The sequence below is a fragment of the Etheostoma spectabile genome, chromosome 16, assembly GCF_008692095.1.
Source record: "Etheostoma spectabile isolate EspeVRDwgs_2016 chromosome 16, UIUC_Espe_1.0, whole genome shotgun sequence".
Lineage (NCBI taxonomy): Eukaryota > Metazoa > Chordata > Actinopteri > Perciformes > Percidae > Etheostoma > Etheostoma spectabile.
The window spans coordinates 18382855-18399991 of NC_045748.1; the positions used below are offsets into that span (position 1 = coordinate 18382855).

Sequence of the window (17137 nt, forward strand, 5' to 3'; positions counted from 1 at the left end):
AACCAATTTTAGCCAGTCACAATTCTCCCAGAGATGGACCTTGAATTTTTACTGTGTAACCACAGTTCATCACATCATTATTTTCTGTATTGTGTGTTATCTTTGTGAAGCTGCAAAACAGACAGAGTCCAAAACAAGGTTCCCTTCGGGGACAATAAAGTATATCATCATCATCATCAAAGGACCAGAGAGTTCATTTTTGTGATACAGTTCCTCTATATTAACGGTGTATGTGATGCTATTCAAAAACTGGTGCTTCTTTACAGGACTTCACTTGAATTTGGTTGGGCAATGTCTGAATCCACAGTGGATTAGCAATGATGATCCAGCATGTAGAACACATTTATTTCACTATACTTGAAGAGCCTAGTTTAGAAACTGTCACATTGCACTCGCACTTCAAAAATAAATGGCAGACATTGGGGTGTTAAACATAACATGCACAGTAAGTTACAAAAGCATCAGTGCAACCATATTTGCATGTTTGATAAACGGACCATCTAATAGCTAACTGACATTAACTGGGTTGATATAATACTACACAGTATCTGACAACTGAACATGTTATGTGTTTGTCTACAGATCTTTGTTCTTCCGGCTGGTGTCTTCTGATCCTGCTGTCATGGAGCTTTTTATCAACTCCTCCCTACTCTACGTCTCTCTAAGACCCCTCAACTCCACGGCCGCTGAGAAGACAGTGTATGACATTTGCAAAGACATGCCTGCTGTTATCATTTGGTACCTGGGCCTGCAGTTCATCAACATGTTTCTGGGCATCCCGGCCAACCTCATGGTGCTCTGGCTCATCCACAAGAACAAGGGGGACACCTCCACCTCAGATATCTTCATCCTTCATCTGGCGATTTTAGACATACTCTTCTGTCTCACCCCTCCACTTGAGCTGGCCAACATAGTTTTCCTCACCACCAGCAACACCTGGTACGTCCTGCGCTTCTTCTACGGCCTCAAAGACTCCTCGCCTCTCTTCCTTTCCTGCATCTGCCTGGACCGTTATATGGCCGTGGTCCACCCCGTCACCTTCACCAGTCTCAAGGACCGTCACCACAGAGCAGTCTTGGCCATCACAGTCTGGCTGACCACTCTTGCCTATGCCGCTGCTAAATGTGTGGGCAACATTGTCAACTTTGAGAAGGTCTTTACGGCGATGATCCTCGCGGCGTTCACCTTCATGGTGTTCTGCAACATTACGATTCTCTGGGTGCTGAGGCAGTCTGGGCCTGGTAGAGACGAGATGCATCCCGTGAAGAAGAGAGCCTTCAAGATGGTTCTCATCATCCTGGCCATCATAGTGTTCAACTACTTCCCACCAGTCGCACTGTTGCCCTTCCAGGAATACTTTTCTCCTAAAGTGTTTCGTTGCTACATTCACTATGTCGCATTCGGCTTGATGGACTTTAGCAGCAGCATTCAGCCGATGCTCTACCTGTCCAAGGAAAAGCTCAACTGCTGCCAGTGTTGCAGCACCCAAATCCAATAGGGATACATGTTTGCTTTCATATGAATGTTCTTTTGTGTAGTAGAATTAAATATGTTCTGGCTTGGTCCTGTGTTGAAAATGCTGATTATTAAAAAGATGCATTTTCCAGTGGTTCCCAACTTGTGTAGTCTGGGTGCACAAAGGCTGACTCCAAAGATTAAGTTCTTGTCTGCTCAACGGAAAATTAATAAATAGCATATTGTTTAGACTTATAGATTTATCATAAATTCTCTCTGCCAGATAACATAATTAGCATATGTCCTGAAATGTCAAGCTTTTCCGTTTTTTCACCAAAATTACAAAATAATTTCTCAGTTACCTTAGGTGGTATAATGTATTCACGCAGATAGTTTGGGTTGTATTTGTCTTGGTTAAGAGATGAACCACAGCTGAAATAATTATTGCCTACAATTATTTCAAAAATAAAAAAAACAATCATGCAAAATTTTAGTCATTGGGATAAATCATTTAAATTTGTTTATAACAAAAATTGCCACATAAATGCAAGTTTCAGAGTTTTAAATGTGAGGACAATCTTTTTTTTGTTTTACATGGAAGTAAATATTTGGGATGTCGCTTTGTTGTCTGAGAAATTGTGATGGGCTTTTTACTGATTGATTTGGCTAATTAATTGGAAAATACACAATAATGAATAATGAAAATAGTTGTTGCAGCCCTAAGAGATGCCAAATCTCTCCCACCTGAATACAATGGAGGTCAACGAAATTTTGTCTGTGCTACTTATAATGTTCAAATTTGACACAAAAACAAACTACAAGAACTTGCAACTTGTCTTTCCAGAAATACTGTGCCAAATAATAGTCCCCATGAAAACAGCTGCGGTCCAGAGGTACCTTTTGTGGATATTTCAAACCAGGAAAGTAGACATTTTTCAATGTTTTGAGCACCACATTTGACATTACATCCATCTCCATTGTACTGGAAAATCTCACTTTCACTATCAGTCAACTGGTCTTACATCTGTTTCATAATGCATAAAGTAACACATGGCATCCTCATTTGCCAAATATCACAATTTTACTAGTAAAATCACAGCAATGACAGGGCTGAAACATTTGATAGCCTTAACCCTCATGTTGTCCTCAGATCAAATTGACCCGTTTTCCTATATTATCCTTACGTAACAAAGACATGCAAAAAGCTTTTGGTTAACTTTTCTCTTTAATTTAGACACAAATCACACAAAAGTAGGTCACAATAAAGCCCTAGTAGCAAACACTCATTTTAATATACATTGCTGTGCAGGTATATCGACCAGTTGCCACAAAAAACAGTAGCCCTTTAATCATAAACAAGACATTTTCCTACTACTGTGTGTTAGTTGTACATAGTTCATGGTAAGAGACGCGTTTCCAACAGTGAACAACCTAAAATGGATCCTCTAGAAGCTCCACATTCTCTCAGATCAGCAAAACAATTATTTAGGCTACTATTAAAAGCCTGATTATTTGTGGGAACAATATTTTCAGTAACATTACTAGACAAATACATTTGTGTCAGTTTACTGGATTGCCGACTGTATAGTTAAAGCTATATACAGCAATATATTAATGATCTTCACCTTAACATTTCTAACCCTCTGGCTACTACAACATGTATAACATCCTAATTCTAAAACACTTATGATGTTATTTTATTTTTGTTATACTGACCCCCTGTGGGGAAATTTCACTTTCAAGGCGGTCAAAAGTCAGAACAACAGATGAGAAACCTGAACCTGGATTTCAGTGTCTTGCTTTAGCAGGTCGGTTGAAATCATCCTGACAATCTGACAGACACTGCATTGAACTTTTTCATTAAAGCAATTTCAAAAATACCAACATTTTGGTAACATACATCATGTTTAAAAGAACAACTGTTCTTTTGGGATCCCATTATCTGCCTCTTTACATTGTGCTGTGAGAAAAAAAGACAAGAGAAATATCAGAGTTTATCAATCAAGATTAAAAAGCATTAATCAGGCATGGACCTACTAAATCACAGCAAAGACCAGACAACAGTGTATTGCACTGTACCACCACACATACAGTTTTGAACTCAGGAACAGCAGTTAAGACAATAATAATCTAAACTCCACTTAACAGCTTTTTTTGGAGCTGTTAACCACAGCACACGACAGCCCTGCATTAAAACAGCGCAGGGGGCTGCATTGTGGGTGGCTTCTGTTTAAGTTGTCAAATAAATGATAAAATACTATCTGGGTAGTCCAATTTGAGGGACAAAGCGTTTAAATGCTCAGTTATAGCTATAATGCCTGCTTGTGTAGGCTGTAAGATGTGATTCTGTAAAAGCTAGTTAGTTGTTCTTGATTTAAGCTTATTTTGTAAAATCCCAATCAGCACTCATTCTCAGCTCTTATATTACTAATCTTCTAAGACTTTGGTTCTAATTTCTGAAAGTGTCTCCGAAGCTGAAGGGCAGTTTGTTTCCGCCTCGCTGGTGCTTCCCTCTCTCTGAGCCTTCTGCTCCTTGGCCGCGTGCATCTTCAGGTGCTTTTTAAGGGAGGACTGGTCAGTGTAGGTCTTTCCACACTGGCTGCAGAGGAAGACCTTCTCTTTGGTGTGGACCAGTTCGTGTCTCTTCAGGTGACCCGACCTGCTGAAGCTCTTGCTGCAGTACGAGCAGCTGTACTCCTTCTCTCCAGTGTGAGTCCTCTGGTGTAGTTTCAGGCTGCTGGCCACTGTGAACTTCTTGCCGCACTCGTTGCAGCTGTACGGCCTTTCTCCCGTGTGCATCCGCATGTGTATGGTGAGGTGGCCCGCCTGGCTGAAGGTCTTCTTACACAGCTCACAGCTGTAGGGCCTCTCTCCAGTGTGAATCCTGTAGTGTGTTTTGAGGTCACCCAAGCCGTTGAACCTTTTCCCACACTGAGCGCAGCAGTAGGGCTTCTCACCGGTGTGGATCCTCTCGTGTATACGCAGGTTGCCTGCATTGCTGAAGGTTTTGCTGCACTCCTGGCAGCTGTATGGCCTCTCCCCCGTATGTGTCCGCAAGTGGACCTTGAGCTGGTTGTGCTCGTTGAAGCGCTTCCCACAGTGCAAGCAGGAATACGGCTTCTCTCCAGTGTGGACGCGTTTGTGTATCCTGAGCTGACTGGGATGTGCGTATGTTTTACTGCAGACGTTGCAACTATAGGGTCTTTCTCCTGTGTGGGTACGCTTGTGGGATTTGAGGAGATCGGCCCGGCCAAAGCGTTTCCCACAGTAGCTGCAGCTGTGCGCCTTTTCAGCGCTGTGTGTCTTGATGTGGATGTTGAGCGAGGCTGCTCGACTAAATGTTTTGGGACAGGTGGGACAGCGCAAAAAGTTGTCACGGATCTCCAAAAACCCATCTGGCGGGACAGCTGCGTTTTTCTCCTGCACTATTACTTCTGGCTCCACATCCTGTCTGCTCCCTGCCTCAGGATCTATTTCTGATTCAGGGTAATATCTCATTGCATGGTCCAACTCTTGCTTAGAGAAAATGTCATTGTCACCATACTGCAACACGCCATTCTGCTCCTCTTCCTCTGTCTTAATGAACTGTCCATCCTGCGTGTAAGTGTCCGAAACAATGGTGACTTTGACTTCACTGTCACTGCCTCTGGATTCTTGTTCGAGGCCCGTAGATTGCGGCACCGGTGCATATGCATCATGACTGTCACAACTGACCTCCGTGCTCTCATTTTTTATTGGCCTAATTGTCAGATTGAGAAGGGATGAAGGCTGGGAGAGGTCAATAGCACCGCTTTCATCCAGGCCAGGCTCTGTTTTTACAGATATCAAGTTTGGGGTGGGCACACCCACCTCTGCGGTGTTCCTACATGGTTTTTCTACCATATGATCAGTCTGCAGTAAAAAGGAGGAAGGGGATATGCTCTCCCTAATCTTGTCTTTCTGCTTCCTCCTAAAGCTCTTCTTGTCACTGCTGCATATGGACATCTTAAATGTGCCCTGGGTGGAGCTGACGTGATGACTGTTCCATTCTAAAGTGGAAATCTTTTCCGTGGCATCTTGTTCACGAATATCTGTAAAAATAAATAAAATTAAAGCTTAAATACTGAAGAAACTAGTACAGAGTCTCTGTTTTTTGTCTCTACTAACTTCCTGAGGAAACTATCAGGCTCTTTAAGCTGCTTTTAAATTTCCACTATGTTCACAAGACAGCTGCTAACTTTGTCATTTGGTGTTGGACAGGCAGTGTACAGTGAGTTTATAAGAGTTTTGTTTTTTGCTAAAATAGCTGCCGGTTATAAGTGGAGACAAGGTGGAACTACGTAAACTTGCGGGCCAGAAAAAAAAACAATGAGCTGAAAGGCACTAAAATGCTCCATAGAGCTAAGGGCAACTGGGGCTTCTAACAGTGAGTGACCCCCTTCACATTACACAGCCATTTGATTAGCCTAGCTTTACCCAGAGGATGTATAAACAGCACCACAGCAACACAAAATGAGTATTATTAAGGCTGAACTAAACATGATGAATGCATGTCATACATCACATCATAATGTCTGGAACGTTCTTAAAATGATATCTGTAGTAATACTACTGCAGTGGTGTTTTTACACTGTGATGGATGGATGGACTGACTGACACACACAAACAAAAACACACACACACACACACAGTTGCAGTAGCTGTTATTAAGAGTCATTTTTCTTTAAAATTGGTGCACACAGTTTCAGCTTAGCTATATCATAAAAATATATTATATATAAAAAATATATAATATAAAAAATATTTTACATATTTACATCTTCAGGTACACAGATATGTGTACTGTGTAATGTAGAATTGTCTGTGTTAACTTAATCTACCATCAGTATGGGCAGGATACTGTGACAGTAATATACTACAGTGTAATTAGTACTGTATTGTACAGGATGACTGAAACCAATGCCTATTGTGTGCCTCATTAACGTTTGCACAGGTATATTTTTAATGTACTTAAACCAGCTGTACGTCTGCTTCCGGTCTTCTGTACACATACACTGGCACAATTTGCTGACCATGCAGGAGATGCTCGAACAAAAGATCAGCGGCTGCATGAAGCTACAGTGTCCACTGTCGCAACGCAGACTCCCGTGTTTACGGAGTGTAGACGGCCATACCTTTTGCAGCAGACGCGGTACTTTTCTGTGCAAACAGCAGCCGCTTCAGGCCCTCGTTTTCCGATTCGATCCTGTGTATTGTGCCCTGGTACTCAGACAAGGTCCGGTCCACCGAGTCCAGGATGTCGCTTACTGTGGCTTTAAATATCTCATTCAGAGAAGACTCCAGGAAGAGTTTCAGATCACTCGACTGGGCCATGTTAGACCGCGCGAATGCAGCTGTGGACAACTCGCCAGATGGTTTGTAAAGTATCTGGAAAAAAGTGGGCGTGTGGTTGTGCGACTCTCTGCTGCCGTGTGCGGAAGAAACAAAAGCAGGAGACAGTCGCATGAAAGTGACGGCGAGGAGAAGCTGGTTTAGTTTTGCATAGCTACAAGTCTGCAGCGCCCCTGCTGGTGTGGAGGGGGTTCGTTAGATTAACACGGGCCCAAGCTAACGTAACTGTGATACTGTTTACACAAATAACAACGGTGAAAAAAGAACTGCAAAACTATAGCAGCACTACTAGGACTCTAACGTTACTACTTAGCTATACTACTAGTACCAACACTTCTACTAAATCAGCCACTAGATAGCAACTAACTCACTACAGCTGCAAGGATGCTCACATAAATGCTAGGTAATGCTAATATTCTATCAACGGTAATCTGAATTCTTATCATGCTAATGACACTTATTCCAATGCTTACTTAGCAAGGTTGGTATGCTTTAACTTCAATTTAACGCTAGCTAACTGCAACAAAGTTAGTAAGAGGAGTGCTAACATTTTAAATAAAAATACTATTTAGTTAGCTAAAAATGCTGATACCCGTGATGAATGCTACTACCACTAATGCTAATAATGATTTTGGAACTGCTAACGTTATTCATGTGAGTAATGATAGCTAATTATGAAAAGCATACATTAACGCTGCCAACAGTAAGTTAATGCTAAAACTAGTTTTATTATTAGCGTGGTTACGCAATATCAATTAGATAAAGGCAGATATGTGTGAAAGTAATTGAGTGTTAAAAAAGAGAAAAGAAAAATAAAGTCTTATAAAAGAAATATGCAGGAGTTTCTGCCCACAGCCAGACACAAAGCCAGTAAACCAATAGGAGGCCCAGCTAATTCAACTGCAGCTAATGACTTGTGTACATTGAATCTAGATACCTTATGGTTCTGGCACATGATTCCTCCTGTCATTTGCAGGAGTGAAGCTGAGCCACTCCCCTCACCTGACCTGTATGTGTGTGCTTGCATGCCTGTAGGGTAGTGGGCGTGGACAGAGGCATCTAAGGTGTTCTGAGTGCTTAGGTCATCTGCCAATTACAGTGTGCCCTTTATTTCCTCCTCTTTGTATACACTGCTCTCATTTTTGCCAGACCTGCTGGGAGAGGAACAGGACAGAGGGAGACTGAAGTCGGTTCTTGATCTATCCCAAATGGACAGGCAGTATGAAGAAGAAGAAATGGGAGGACCTGGTCCAGACTAGGACTTGCATGCATCGTTATGCGACACCACAGACTATAAGGCTGCTTGGCTTAAAGAGAGCGGATGTGAGGCTCTTTTGTTGTGCGCAGCAGATTCAGACGTAATCAACTGAGGTTATTTGTATGCTTGTGTGTATGTGTGTGTGGGTGAATGTGTCTGTGAAGGTGCAGCACTTTGACAGTAGTATTAACCCGGTATAACAAAGCTGTGTGTCTTTCCCTCTCTCAAGACTTTTAAACCTCACAAGCCTGTTGATCATATGATGTTGCTTCAAAGAGCATGAATGGGGTAAGTCATGCTTTACAGTTGAAAAGAATTCTACTAATAAGATTTTTTTCTTTTTTTAATTTTAAAGTTCTTTGAGGTTGGATACTGTTCAAATTCAGTTCTGTACCATGTTCACTGGTGGTAATGAATGACACAGGGAGTATTTGTGTTTATCCTCTTTATACAAATGCTATTTATACTCATTCATAACTCATCACAACTTTTGCTTTACCCAGTGTAACTGTGTTCCTCTTTTTTATTTGGTCCTCGCTGGTATGTTAAAAAACTTCTTTAATATTTTGTTTATCATCCTATCAAGCCCGTGGTGTGGCTGTATAAACTTCCCATGCACTGTAACACAACTTCTCCACTTACTGGAGGTTGTGTGAGTAACGTTTGGCTGAAGGTAGCCTTTATTTTAGTTTTCTATTCGATGGAGGTTTCATCATCAACAGTGCTGCCAAAGATACTTGAAACAACATTTTCTCAAAGAGCAGCAAGAGAACCTAATCATTACTGTATAATATCAGAATGGTCCAAACTATTTCTAATTTTAGTTTATAAACTTTTTTTGATTCTCACTTATAAATCTTAGGGGAGACAATACAGCTGCTTTAACATTTTAAATGTATGTTTTAGTAACTCCACACCGTTATTTTCAAACTGTTTTTATTGAAGAGGAGGAGGCTCCTCTTTGTTAATCTTTGTTAACTATTGTGCATGTTATGGACTGGAGCACTTGTTGCACCCTAACAGGAACTGAGAAGTGAGCACCCACACAGGAAATGTGGTCAAGGTCTGTCCCGGATGTTGGTTGCATGACATGAATAGAATAATTAAGATAGACAGAGAAGTATAGAAGTAAAAAGCACGACAGAGAGGGAAAGATAGATGAAAGTGAGATCAAATCAGAGATTAAAGTAGGAAGAAGAGGACAGGATATAAGGGTTTACATTTTAACTGTTATCAACTGTACAAACACAGATGATAATTTGTTGTTAAAGTTATATCGCTGTTGCATGCAGTTCAAATTTGTGCAGTTCGTGGTTTTATCCTTTGTCCAGAGTGCAGCGTGGTGCTAAAATGATAAAAACAGGACGCAGGCAGTTAAACTGCTCAACAGAAACAGCCCCTCAACCCCACCCTCTGCCTCTTTCTTAATCCACACCATTCACCTCTGTCTCTTTTTCTCTCTATCTCTCCTGCTCACTTGCTGGGCTGGTTTTCTGTGTCTGTGGTCAGGAAGTACAAGTGTGACATTTCACTAAAAGTCTATTGCACTGCAGAAAAACCTTCTCCAGATTGGATTTGACATACAAGTGGTGAGTGTGTGGTGTACTTTTGCGCTTTCAGGGAAGGAAATTAATTCACTTCAGTTTTGTTTTTGCTCGGAGCATGTGTAATTTAAAATGCTGTTCTCAGTAGTTTTAAATGAACTATTTCTCACAGATGAATAGAAACAAATAAAGAGCCATAAGACAACCCACTGACTCTACAACCAAATATAGTAGAGTCTTATGAATGGCTGTTTTGTCTCAACAAATCAGGTGTTTCTTCTGTAGGTTACCCAACAAGTTTTAATTTATTTAATGAAGAATCCATATAGCAGGGCAATTTAGTTGTTACACAATGTTACGGCTCCCAAAATTCAAGGGAAGAATTTTTCATGCTGCTTAAGATAGAGTTGTGGTAAAATACCTTTGAAATGTTCATGTTTTTTTCTCTTCTCACAGATCTTTGAATGGCCCCAGTAACATGCGGCAGGATTTCACATTCATGGGACCTTACAAAAGGATCATCATTCATACGGCAGGGGAGGACATTCAATAGCTAGACAGCATCTTTTACTAAAACCCACAAACGCCCCAACAACAGAACTGATAGAGATTCATGCTGCTAATGGAGGAGGAAAACCTTTGCACCTCTTTGCCAGATGTTATAGATCCAGTCCTTCAGCAGCCTCAACAAGACTCATGGACCTCTATCAACCACGAGTACATCAATGGAGAGCAGGAGAGCATTGAACTAGGCGTCACAGAGCTACAGATAAACCAAGAACACGATACAGATCATCTCAATCCCTCCCCAAAGACAGGACGTGAGACTCCTGAGGAGGCGGAACAATGGGAGCAGGTAATATGGCCGGTTGGCCCCATGACCTGTACAAGTCCTAAGCTGTCCTTTGCCACAGTGCAGTGGGACATGCCCGATCCCTCTACAGAGACGCTTTCAGTCATGACTGACAGCAGCTCGACCAGTGAGGCGGACTCTGCCGCTGTGACGAGTCTAGACACCACTTCCCCGCCACTTCACCAATTTCAAGACATTAATGCTGTGGTTTACATGAGGGAGGGCAAAGGGGAAGAAGATGGGTTTGATTCATGGCTTCTGAACTCTTTGGAGTGGACAGGAACTAGCTCAGAGGTACGTACTGTGTGTGTGGAGATACAAGGCAATGTGTGATGTTGTCATGCTGCCATTATTTAGAATTTTGTCTATATCTGTATATTTTTTGTGTGTGTACATGTCTCTAGTTTCCTGTGATAGAAAAGGAACGGTTACTGACACAGGAAACTATCTAAGCGCTGACTCGACTCTGGCCTCACCACCACAGTCTCTGTTAGGGATGCACAACATCAGTAAAATATCTAATTTCATTATTTTGTATTATTTCTGATTTTTGCATCATTCTCATTTTCATTCATTATCAACATTGAAAGAAATTAAAAGGATTATAGTGTGATTTTAGGGAGGATTTGTACCAAACAAAGACTTTTTTTCTTTAGTCCGTAGGATATGATTTGTAGGCCGGGACATCTCTACAGCACCACGATATTTCATTCATAATGATTTGGCACATATTTTGCCTTTAACAAATATTGCGCCCCCCAATGATTTGGATATTGCATTAGTCCAGATTGCGATTTTGATACAGTTGCGATTAATTGTGCAGCCCTAGTCTTTATCTCTGTTGAGACGAGTGTTTGGGTCACTGTGGGAGCTTAGTGTGGGAGTAATAGAGTGAACGTAAGCCGGATGAGGCTCAGAGTGCAGCTTCTTACTCATGAAATAGCTGGCAATCGCAAGCTCTGGCACAAATCATTCTTATGATCAGTGGCCTGTGTTGCAATTTCCAGCCATGTGATGCTGCAGATGTGCAAGAGCCGCCGACACAGGAAAGGGAAGATTCAACACATGAACTGTTAGACTGTAATAACGGTACGTATTTCTCGGAGAGACACTCTTTAGTCCTTATCTATCTTCTAGTTTTTAAACGGGAATGTTTTTTTCATTTGTGGCTCAGTTAAATAATTCTTGTTTTTTTGTTTCTTGAGTTTGTGTTATGCTTGTGTGTTTTTCTAGCAATATACTCGGGTTTAACTGCAAAACTGTGATGTTCACCATCTTCTTCAAAAATCTTACAGAAATTGCACTGAGGACGGACTCAGACGAAGAGGAGGGACTCTTAGGAACCTCATATCCAGAAACTGCAAACTTAATCGATATTCTTGAAGAGAATGAAGTCTCAGAAGATGAAGCGGACAGTTTTGTAGATCTAAAATTAGAAGAGGAACAGGAGGAGCCCAGCGTTCTTCTGACTGGACAGGGAGAATCAGAGGAAGAGCAAACTTCATCGAATGTTGTTGAGAAAGAGGAAGAAGGCGAGGGAGAAGAGGAGCAGATAAAAGTGCCCTGCGCTGAAGAGAGTGAAGAGACAAAAGCTGTCAGTTGTCTGAGTGCTGTGTGAGTATCATGGACTTAACTTATAAAGAGGGAACAGGAAGTATGTATAAACAGTAAATGCTTTCATTATGTTAAGTACAGTATTATGTGTTATTATAACTACAATGCTTATTTCATCCGCACCTTGTAGGGAGCTTCCTTCAGGGCCAGTACAAGCTGACGATACTGGACCAACCATAAACCCAGATAATCTAATTAATCTGCAGCATTTAGGGACTGGAGAGGACGTAGAGATTGTAGAACGGTTATATGAAGATCCCACATTTCAGACTGAAGAGCCAGAAATGTGTGAAGATGTAGATCAGAACGGGGACTCTGAACAGTCAGAGGCTGCGGACGACAGCGAAGAACCGTCGATACAGGCGGCAGACAATGTAGAGAGAATAGAAAACTTACCAGAGATAGTAGAGCTGACTGAAGAAACAAGTTGTTTTGAGCAACGAGATAGTGACCAAACGTCTCAGGACATAGAGGACGAAGACGTACAGCCCGAACACGCTGAGTCAGAGCAGCTTGTGATGGCCAAAGAGCCAGAGCAGATCCGAGCGGAGGTGATACAAGACTCTGAGCAGTCAGGACTGTCGCAACGTCTGGAACAGTCACCAGAGATGGAAGTGACAGAAGAGTCAACTCAGCTTGAAAATGCAGACCTGCCAGAGGACTCCACTCAGTCGGAGCAGACAGTTTGTGTTGAAGCTGAAGACCCCGGAGTGGCAGAGCAGCAAGAACAGACGGAGCCTTTCGAGCAAAATGAGCAGACGCCGCAGACGACCGACTTGTCTCAGCCAACGCTCTCTGAGCAGCTTGTGCAACCAGAGACAGACGAGTCAGAAATAACAGAGCATCTGTCTCCCGAGTCTGAGGTCACACAGCAGACAGCAGAGGCCGAGTTCACTGAGGTGGACAAACAAGCTGGGACGTCACATCAGGGTGAAGAAGTAGGAGGTGCTGAAGATAGATCCAGGCAAACAGTTGTTGCAAATGGAGAGCAAACCAAATCCCCTGAGACTGCAGTGCCTCCTATTAATGGAGAAGAGGTGAACAGAAAGATGGCCTGCCGCCTTGCTGAACGGCTGTTTAAGTTGGATGGGATCCAACGTGTGGACGTGGTGAAGCACATAGACAAAGAGTAAGCCCATTTCACAAACTCATATTTTACCTTCCTTTCTTTTGAACCGCAGAAGCGTTTCTGCTGCTGCTCAGCCTGTACAAACAGTTGTATTAAGTCTTCTGTGGCTTTGGAGGAGCTTTTAAAAGTCAGAGAAAATAACCCTGGCAATGTCATCAGGGGCATCTCAGCTTTCAATTTATAACAGAAAGTATGTGTTACAAACTGGGGGGCGTAGAGGCTAATAGACTTTGGTATTAACCAGTCTAACGAAAGATGCTATTGAGTTGCATTGTGGGAGGTGTAGTAAGCATTTTGTTTGGAGTTTGGTTCATACCAGGAACAAAAAAATCATTGTATCTTAACCAATGCTGCCTGACTAAAAATTGCTGGAATACCCCTTTAAAGAGAAACCTAACCCCAGGTAGAGAAGCAGTGTCTTCACTGCCTCTCTAGTTGCACATGTCATTGGGTTACGGTTATTAGAACACAGAGATTTAGCTAAGACATCATCCTGTCCTGGTGACAGGTAAATTACAGTAAATTCAGAATGTTTTCTGGACCATTTTGACAGATGGGTTGAGTGAAATGACAACTATATTCCTCTGTGTGCTCGGCCTTCATAGTCAATAAGCCATCTTTGCTTTTTATTGTTTTATCCAGACCACATCATTTTCCTTTGCCTCCCTTTTTATATTAAATGCCGCCCATGATCATCCCTGAAATATTAACAAGATACGAAGTTAAAGAGACTTTATTTGTTTCTTTCTGTCAAAGTAAAAAACGTTTATAGATTAATATAGATCGTATTATATCAATTGTAAGAAACAAAGTGTTCCTAACATTGATACAGAATGGGTTGTGTGTCTGTTTAGTAATGACTTCAGTCGTGCTGTCGGGGAGGAATACCTCAAACTCTTTGACTTCACCGGGGAAAGTCTCGATCATGCCTTGAGGTGAGAATTACAAAGGCGGAGCTTGACATTTTTTAAGGCAATAACATCTCTCACACAACGCGCTCATACAATGTCTCGCAATCCTCTTTTTTTCCCCTTGGGGTTTCTCTCTCTTTTTCACAGATCTTTTTTGAAAGTTGTGCTACTGATAGGAGAGACCCAAGAGAGAGAGCGAGTGCTGCAGCATTTTGCCTGCCGCTTCCATCAGTGCAACCCTGAGTGCTTTACCTCTTCAGGTGAGCTTCAGTCATGGTTTACTCTTTGTTCTCTGCTCAAAGATACAGCAGCTCACATTTGACAGATGAATGTGTTATTTTTACTTATTGTGTACTTTTTTTTCTTTTTTTTCTTTTTTAAATTCCTCAGAGCCCGTGTTGGCTCTCACATGTGCTTTGATGCTTCTCAACACTGACTTGCATGGACAGGTAGGAAACATTTATGACTATTTACATCTTAAGTTTTGTTCTGACATGGCACTGTGTTACCAGATGATCTCTGTGAGGCATTTAATCAGTCACACGTTTTGTGTGTTTTAACAGAATGTAGGAAAAGCCATGTCCTTGTCTAAATTTGTGTCCAACCTCAATGGGATGAATGAAGAAGACAATTTTAACAAGGATCTCCTAAAGGTAATCACTGTCGCAGATTTTTCTCAGAAACCAAAGTCAAATCCTTGTTGGTGAAAGTAATTGAACTTTTTCCTCTACATATACATTACAGAGTCTTTACAATTCCATTAAGAGTGAGCCGCTGGAGTGGGCTGTGTAAGTGCACTTTTACAAATACTGTCATAATACATCATCTGTTGTTCTTCATTCTTCAAATATATAATCTCACACATACTGTAAGAATCTGTCCTGTCTCCATGTTAAAGTGATGAGGAGGAGTTGAAGAACTCTGTGTTGGTGGACGAAGATGCAAAAGAAGATGCGCCGCTGCGTTCAAGAGCCAACCCCTTCCAGGATGTTCCTCATGATAAAACGGCCCCTGTGGTCAAACAGGGATTCCTCCAGAGAAAGCTGCATGCCGACATTGACGGCAAACGCAGTGAGTGAGACACAAACATCTGTTTAGTTTATTTAGCCTTTGAGGATAGTCAGGATTTAAAGACACAGTCTGTAATTTAGGTAATTTGAAAAAAAAGATAAACAACAACATGAGATCCTTTGTCAGATGGGAATTGGTGTGAACTAAGGATTTCTGATGATTTCTGTTTGGCTTTGCTATAGTGTCTGAAATTAAAGATATGGAATCAATCATGATTTTAACCAAATATTCATTTTAAAGGCAAACACTTAGTTTGACTCTGTTAAATTAATGAATCATACTTATTTGGCTTTTTTCAGCAAACCTTTAGGAGGCAAAACTCTAACCTTTTACGTGGTTTAATTCAATGTAATGTGTAATTTAAATGTTTAAAATGTATATTTAATTTAGCTGTTTAGCTTAATGTTAATGTTTTAAATCAGGGGTCTCAAACTCAACTTTCTTGGGGGCCGCTGGAAGTAGAGTCTGGGTTTGGCGGCCGCATCAAGTATTCCAAAAAAACCAAATTTCCTCCAAACAGGGCGCGGAACTGCCGGTGCTATAAGCCTAGATCTGATATGGTTAGTGAATTTCACAACAAACGACATCACATTGTCAAACCTCAGGCATTTGCCGCAAAGAGTACTTAGCTAGCTGACAACGTTACGCCACGTCAGGAGCTACTACGGTAGCCATAAGTGACAAGCGCAATGCTAAAAAGTTTCAGAACGCGCGGGCCGCACAACACTTAACTTGATGTCAAGTAGGGGGCCACAAAATATCATCCCGCGGGCCGCAATTGGCCCCCGGGCCGCGAGTTTGAGACCCATGTTTTAAATAGATTAAATTAAAAAACAAAATACATGCACTGAATCTGAGCACACCACGTTATCTTGTAAAATGTTATTTTTTGGTAACAGTGCTCACTCTTATAAGAACTACACAATGGATCAGTGCTCTTGTCAGCTAAAGAAATAAAGAGATTGTATACAATTTCAACTAATAATTTATAGTTGAGGTACTTCTCTGACATGTTGATAATGCAGTAGGCCGCTTCAGCTCCGTATTTGTTGGTGAACGCTGCATTTGGATAATTTCCTGGCATTCTGATGATGTTCTCATTTGTAACAAGTGGCCTTCATCATGAAGGACTTTAATAGCAATGCTGTCTAATGAATGTTTCTGTGTGGCAGCTCCGTGGGGGAAGAGAAGCTGGAAGACTTTCTACGGAGTGCTGAGGGGAATGGTCCTTTACTTACAGAAGGTCAGTAACTCAACTTGTGGGTTTTCAGCATTATCCAACAGCACTAAATAGCATTAAATATTTCTGTCCCTATTGTTATGACCCGGCTCTAGGCCACATCAGAGAGGAGACACACCATGATTAAGTTTAACAAAAATGTGCTTTATTAAATCAGACCGAGTTAGACCAAAGAAAAGGATTATCAAGGTGGGGAGTGTGATTGACAGTATTGTCAGTGTTAAGTGTGCATGAGTGATGATGATGTGTGTGTGCGTGTACTTTAAAGATAAATTTAACCACGTTAACAAAGCAAAAGGGAAACCAGGGAGAACATGGTCCAGCAGCGACCAGCCACAGGCAGAGAGACCTGAGCTACACTGCAGCCGGGCTGAAAGAGCCTGGGCACACTCGGGTGTTCCAGGTTACACTGACAAGCTCCACAGTCATAGAGACCGGTGAACAGCAGGGGTCGTCACACCACAGTATATATAATGTAATGTGTGTGTGTGTGTGTGTGTCAGGATGATTACAGGAGGGATCAGCCAACTAACGAGGAGGTGGTGAGTGTGCACCATTCTCTGGCCGATCAGGCAGCCGACTACACCAAGAAGCCACACGTCTTCCGTTTGCAGACGGCCGACTGGAGGGTTTTCCTCTTTCAGGCCTCGTAAGTCGCAGAAGTGTGTGTGTGTGTGTGTGTGTGTGTGTCT

At 41.8% G+C, this 17137-nt stretch overlaps 3 protein-coding genes across 5 annotated transcripts in view; 2 read left to right on the forward strand and 1 right to left on the reverse strand.

Moving 5' to 3' along the window:
• Positions 1–619: 619 nt before the first annotated feature.
• Positions 620–1667, forward strand: hcar2 (hydroxycarboxylic acid receptor 2-). The gene has a single exon (XM_032539788.1). It carries the CDS (start codon positions 623–625, stop codon positions 1496–1498), a length of 876 nt encoding a protein of 291 aa, XP_032395679.1. The 5' UTR covers positions 620–622; the 3' UTR covers positions 1499–1667.
• A 994-nt stretch (positions 1668–2661) lies between these two features.
• Positions 2662–7200, reverse strand: LOC116704266 (zinc finger protein 436). The gene is made up of 2 exons (XM_032539594.1): positions 6609–7200; positions 2662–5525 (listed from the first exon to the last, which is right to left on the reverse strand). The coding sequence occupies exons 1-2, from the start codon at positions 6937–6939 to the stop codon at positions 3883–3885; spliced, it is 1974 nt and encodes a 657-aa protein (XP_032395485.1). The 5' UTR covers positions 6940–7200; the 3' UTR covers positions 2662–3882.
• A 774-nt stretch (positions 7201–7974) lies between these two features.
• The window catches only part of LOC116704265 (PH and SEC7 domain-containing protein 4), an 11615-nt gene continuing 2452 nt past the window's right edge, over positions 7975–17137 (forward strand). The window contains exons 1-14 of one of the 3 annotated variants that reach the window (XM_032539590.1): positions 7975–8196; positions 8313–8371; positions 10084–10774; positions 11488–11569; positions 11776–12094; positions 12225–13223; positions 14078–14158; positions 14282–14394; positions 14525–14583; positions 14698–14787; positions 14879–14922; positions 15033–15205; positions 16378–16448; positions 16949–17094. In XM_032539590.1, coding sequence (XP_032395481.1) covers positions 10241–10774; positions 11488–11569; positions 11776–12094; positions 12225–13223; positions 14078–14158; positions 14282–14394; positions 14525–14583; positions 14698–14787; positions 14879–14922; positions 15033–15205; positions 16378–16448; positions 16949–17094 — 2711 coding nt within the window. In that variant the 5' untranslated portion in view covers positions 7975–8196; positions 8313–8371; positions 10084–10240. Of the gene's footprint in view, positions 8197–8312; positions 8372–9027; positions 9673–10083; positions 10775–11487; positions 11570–11775; positions 12095–12224; positions 13224–14077; positions 14159–14281; positions 14395–14524; positions 14584–14697; positions 14788–14878; positions 14923–15032; positions 15206–16377; positions 16449–16948; positions 17095–17137 lie in introns of those variants that run through there. The other 2 variants (XM_032539592.1, XM_032539593.1) reach the window with 2 other exon arrangements.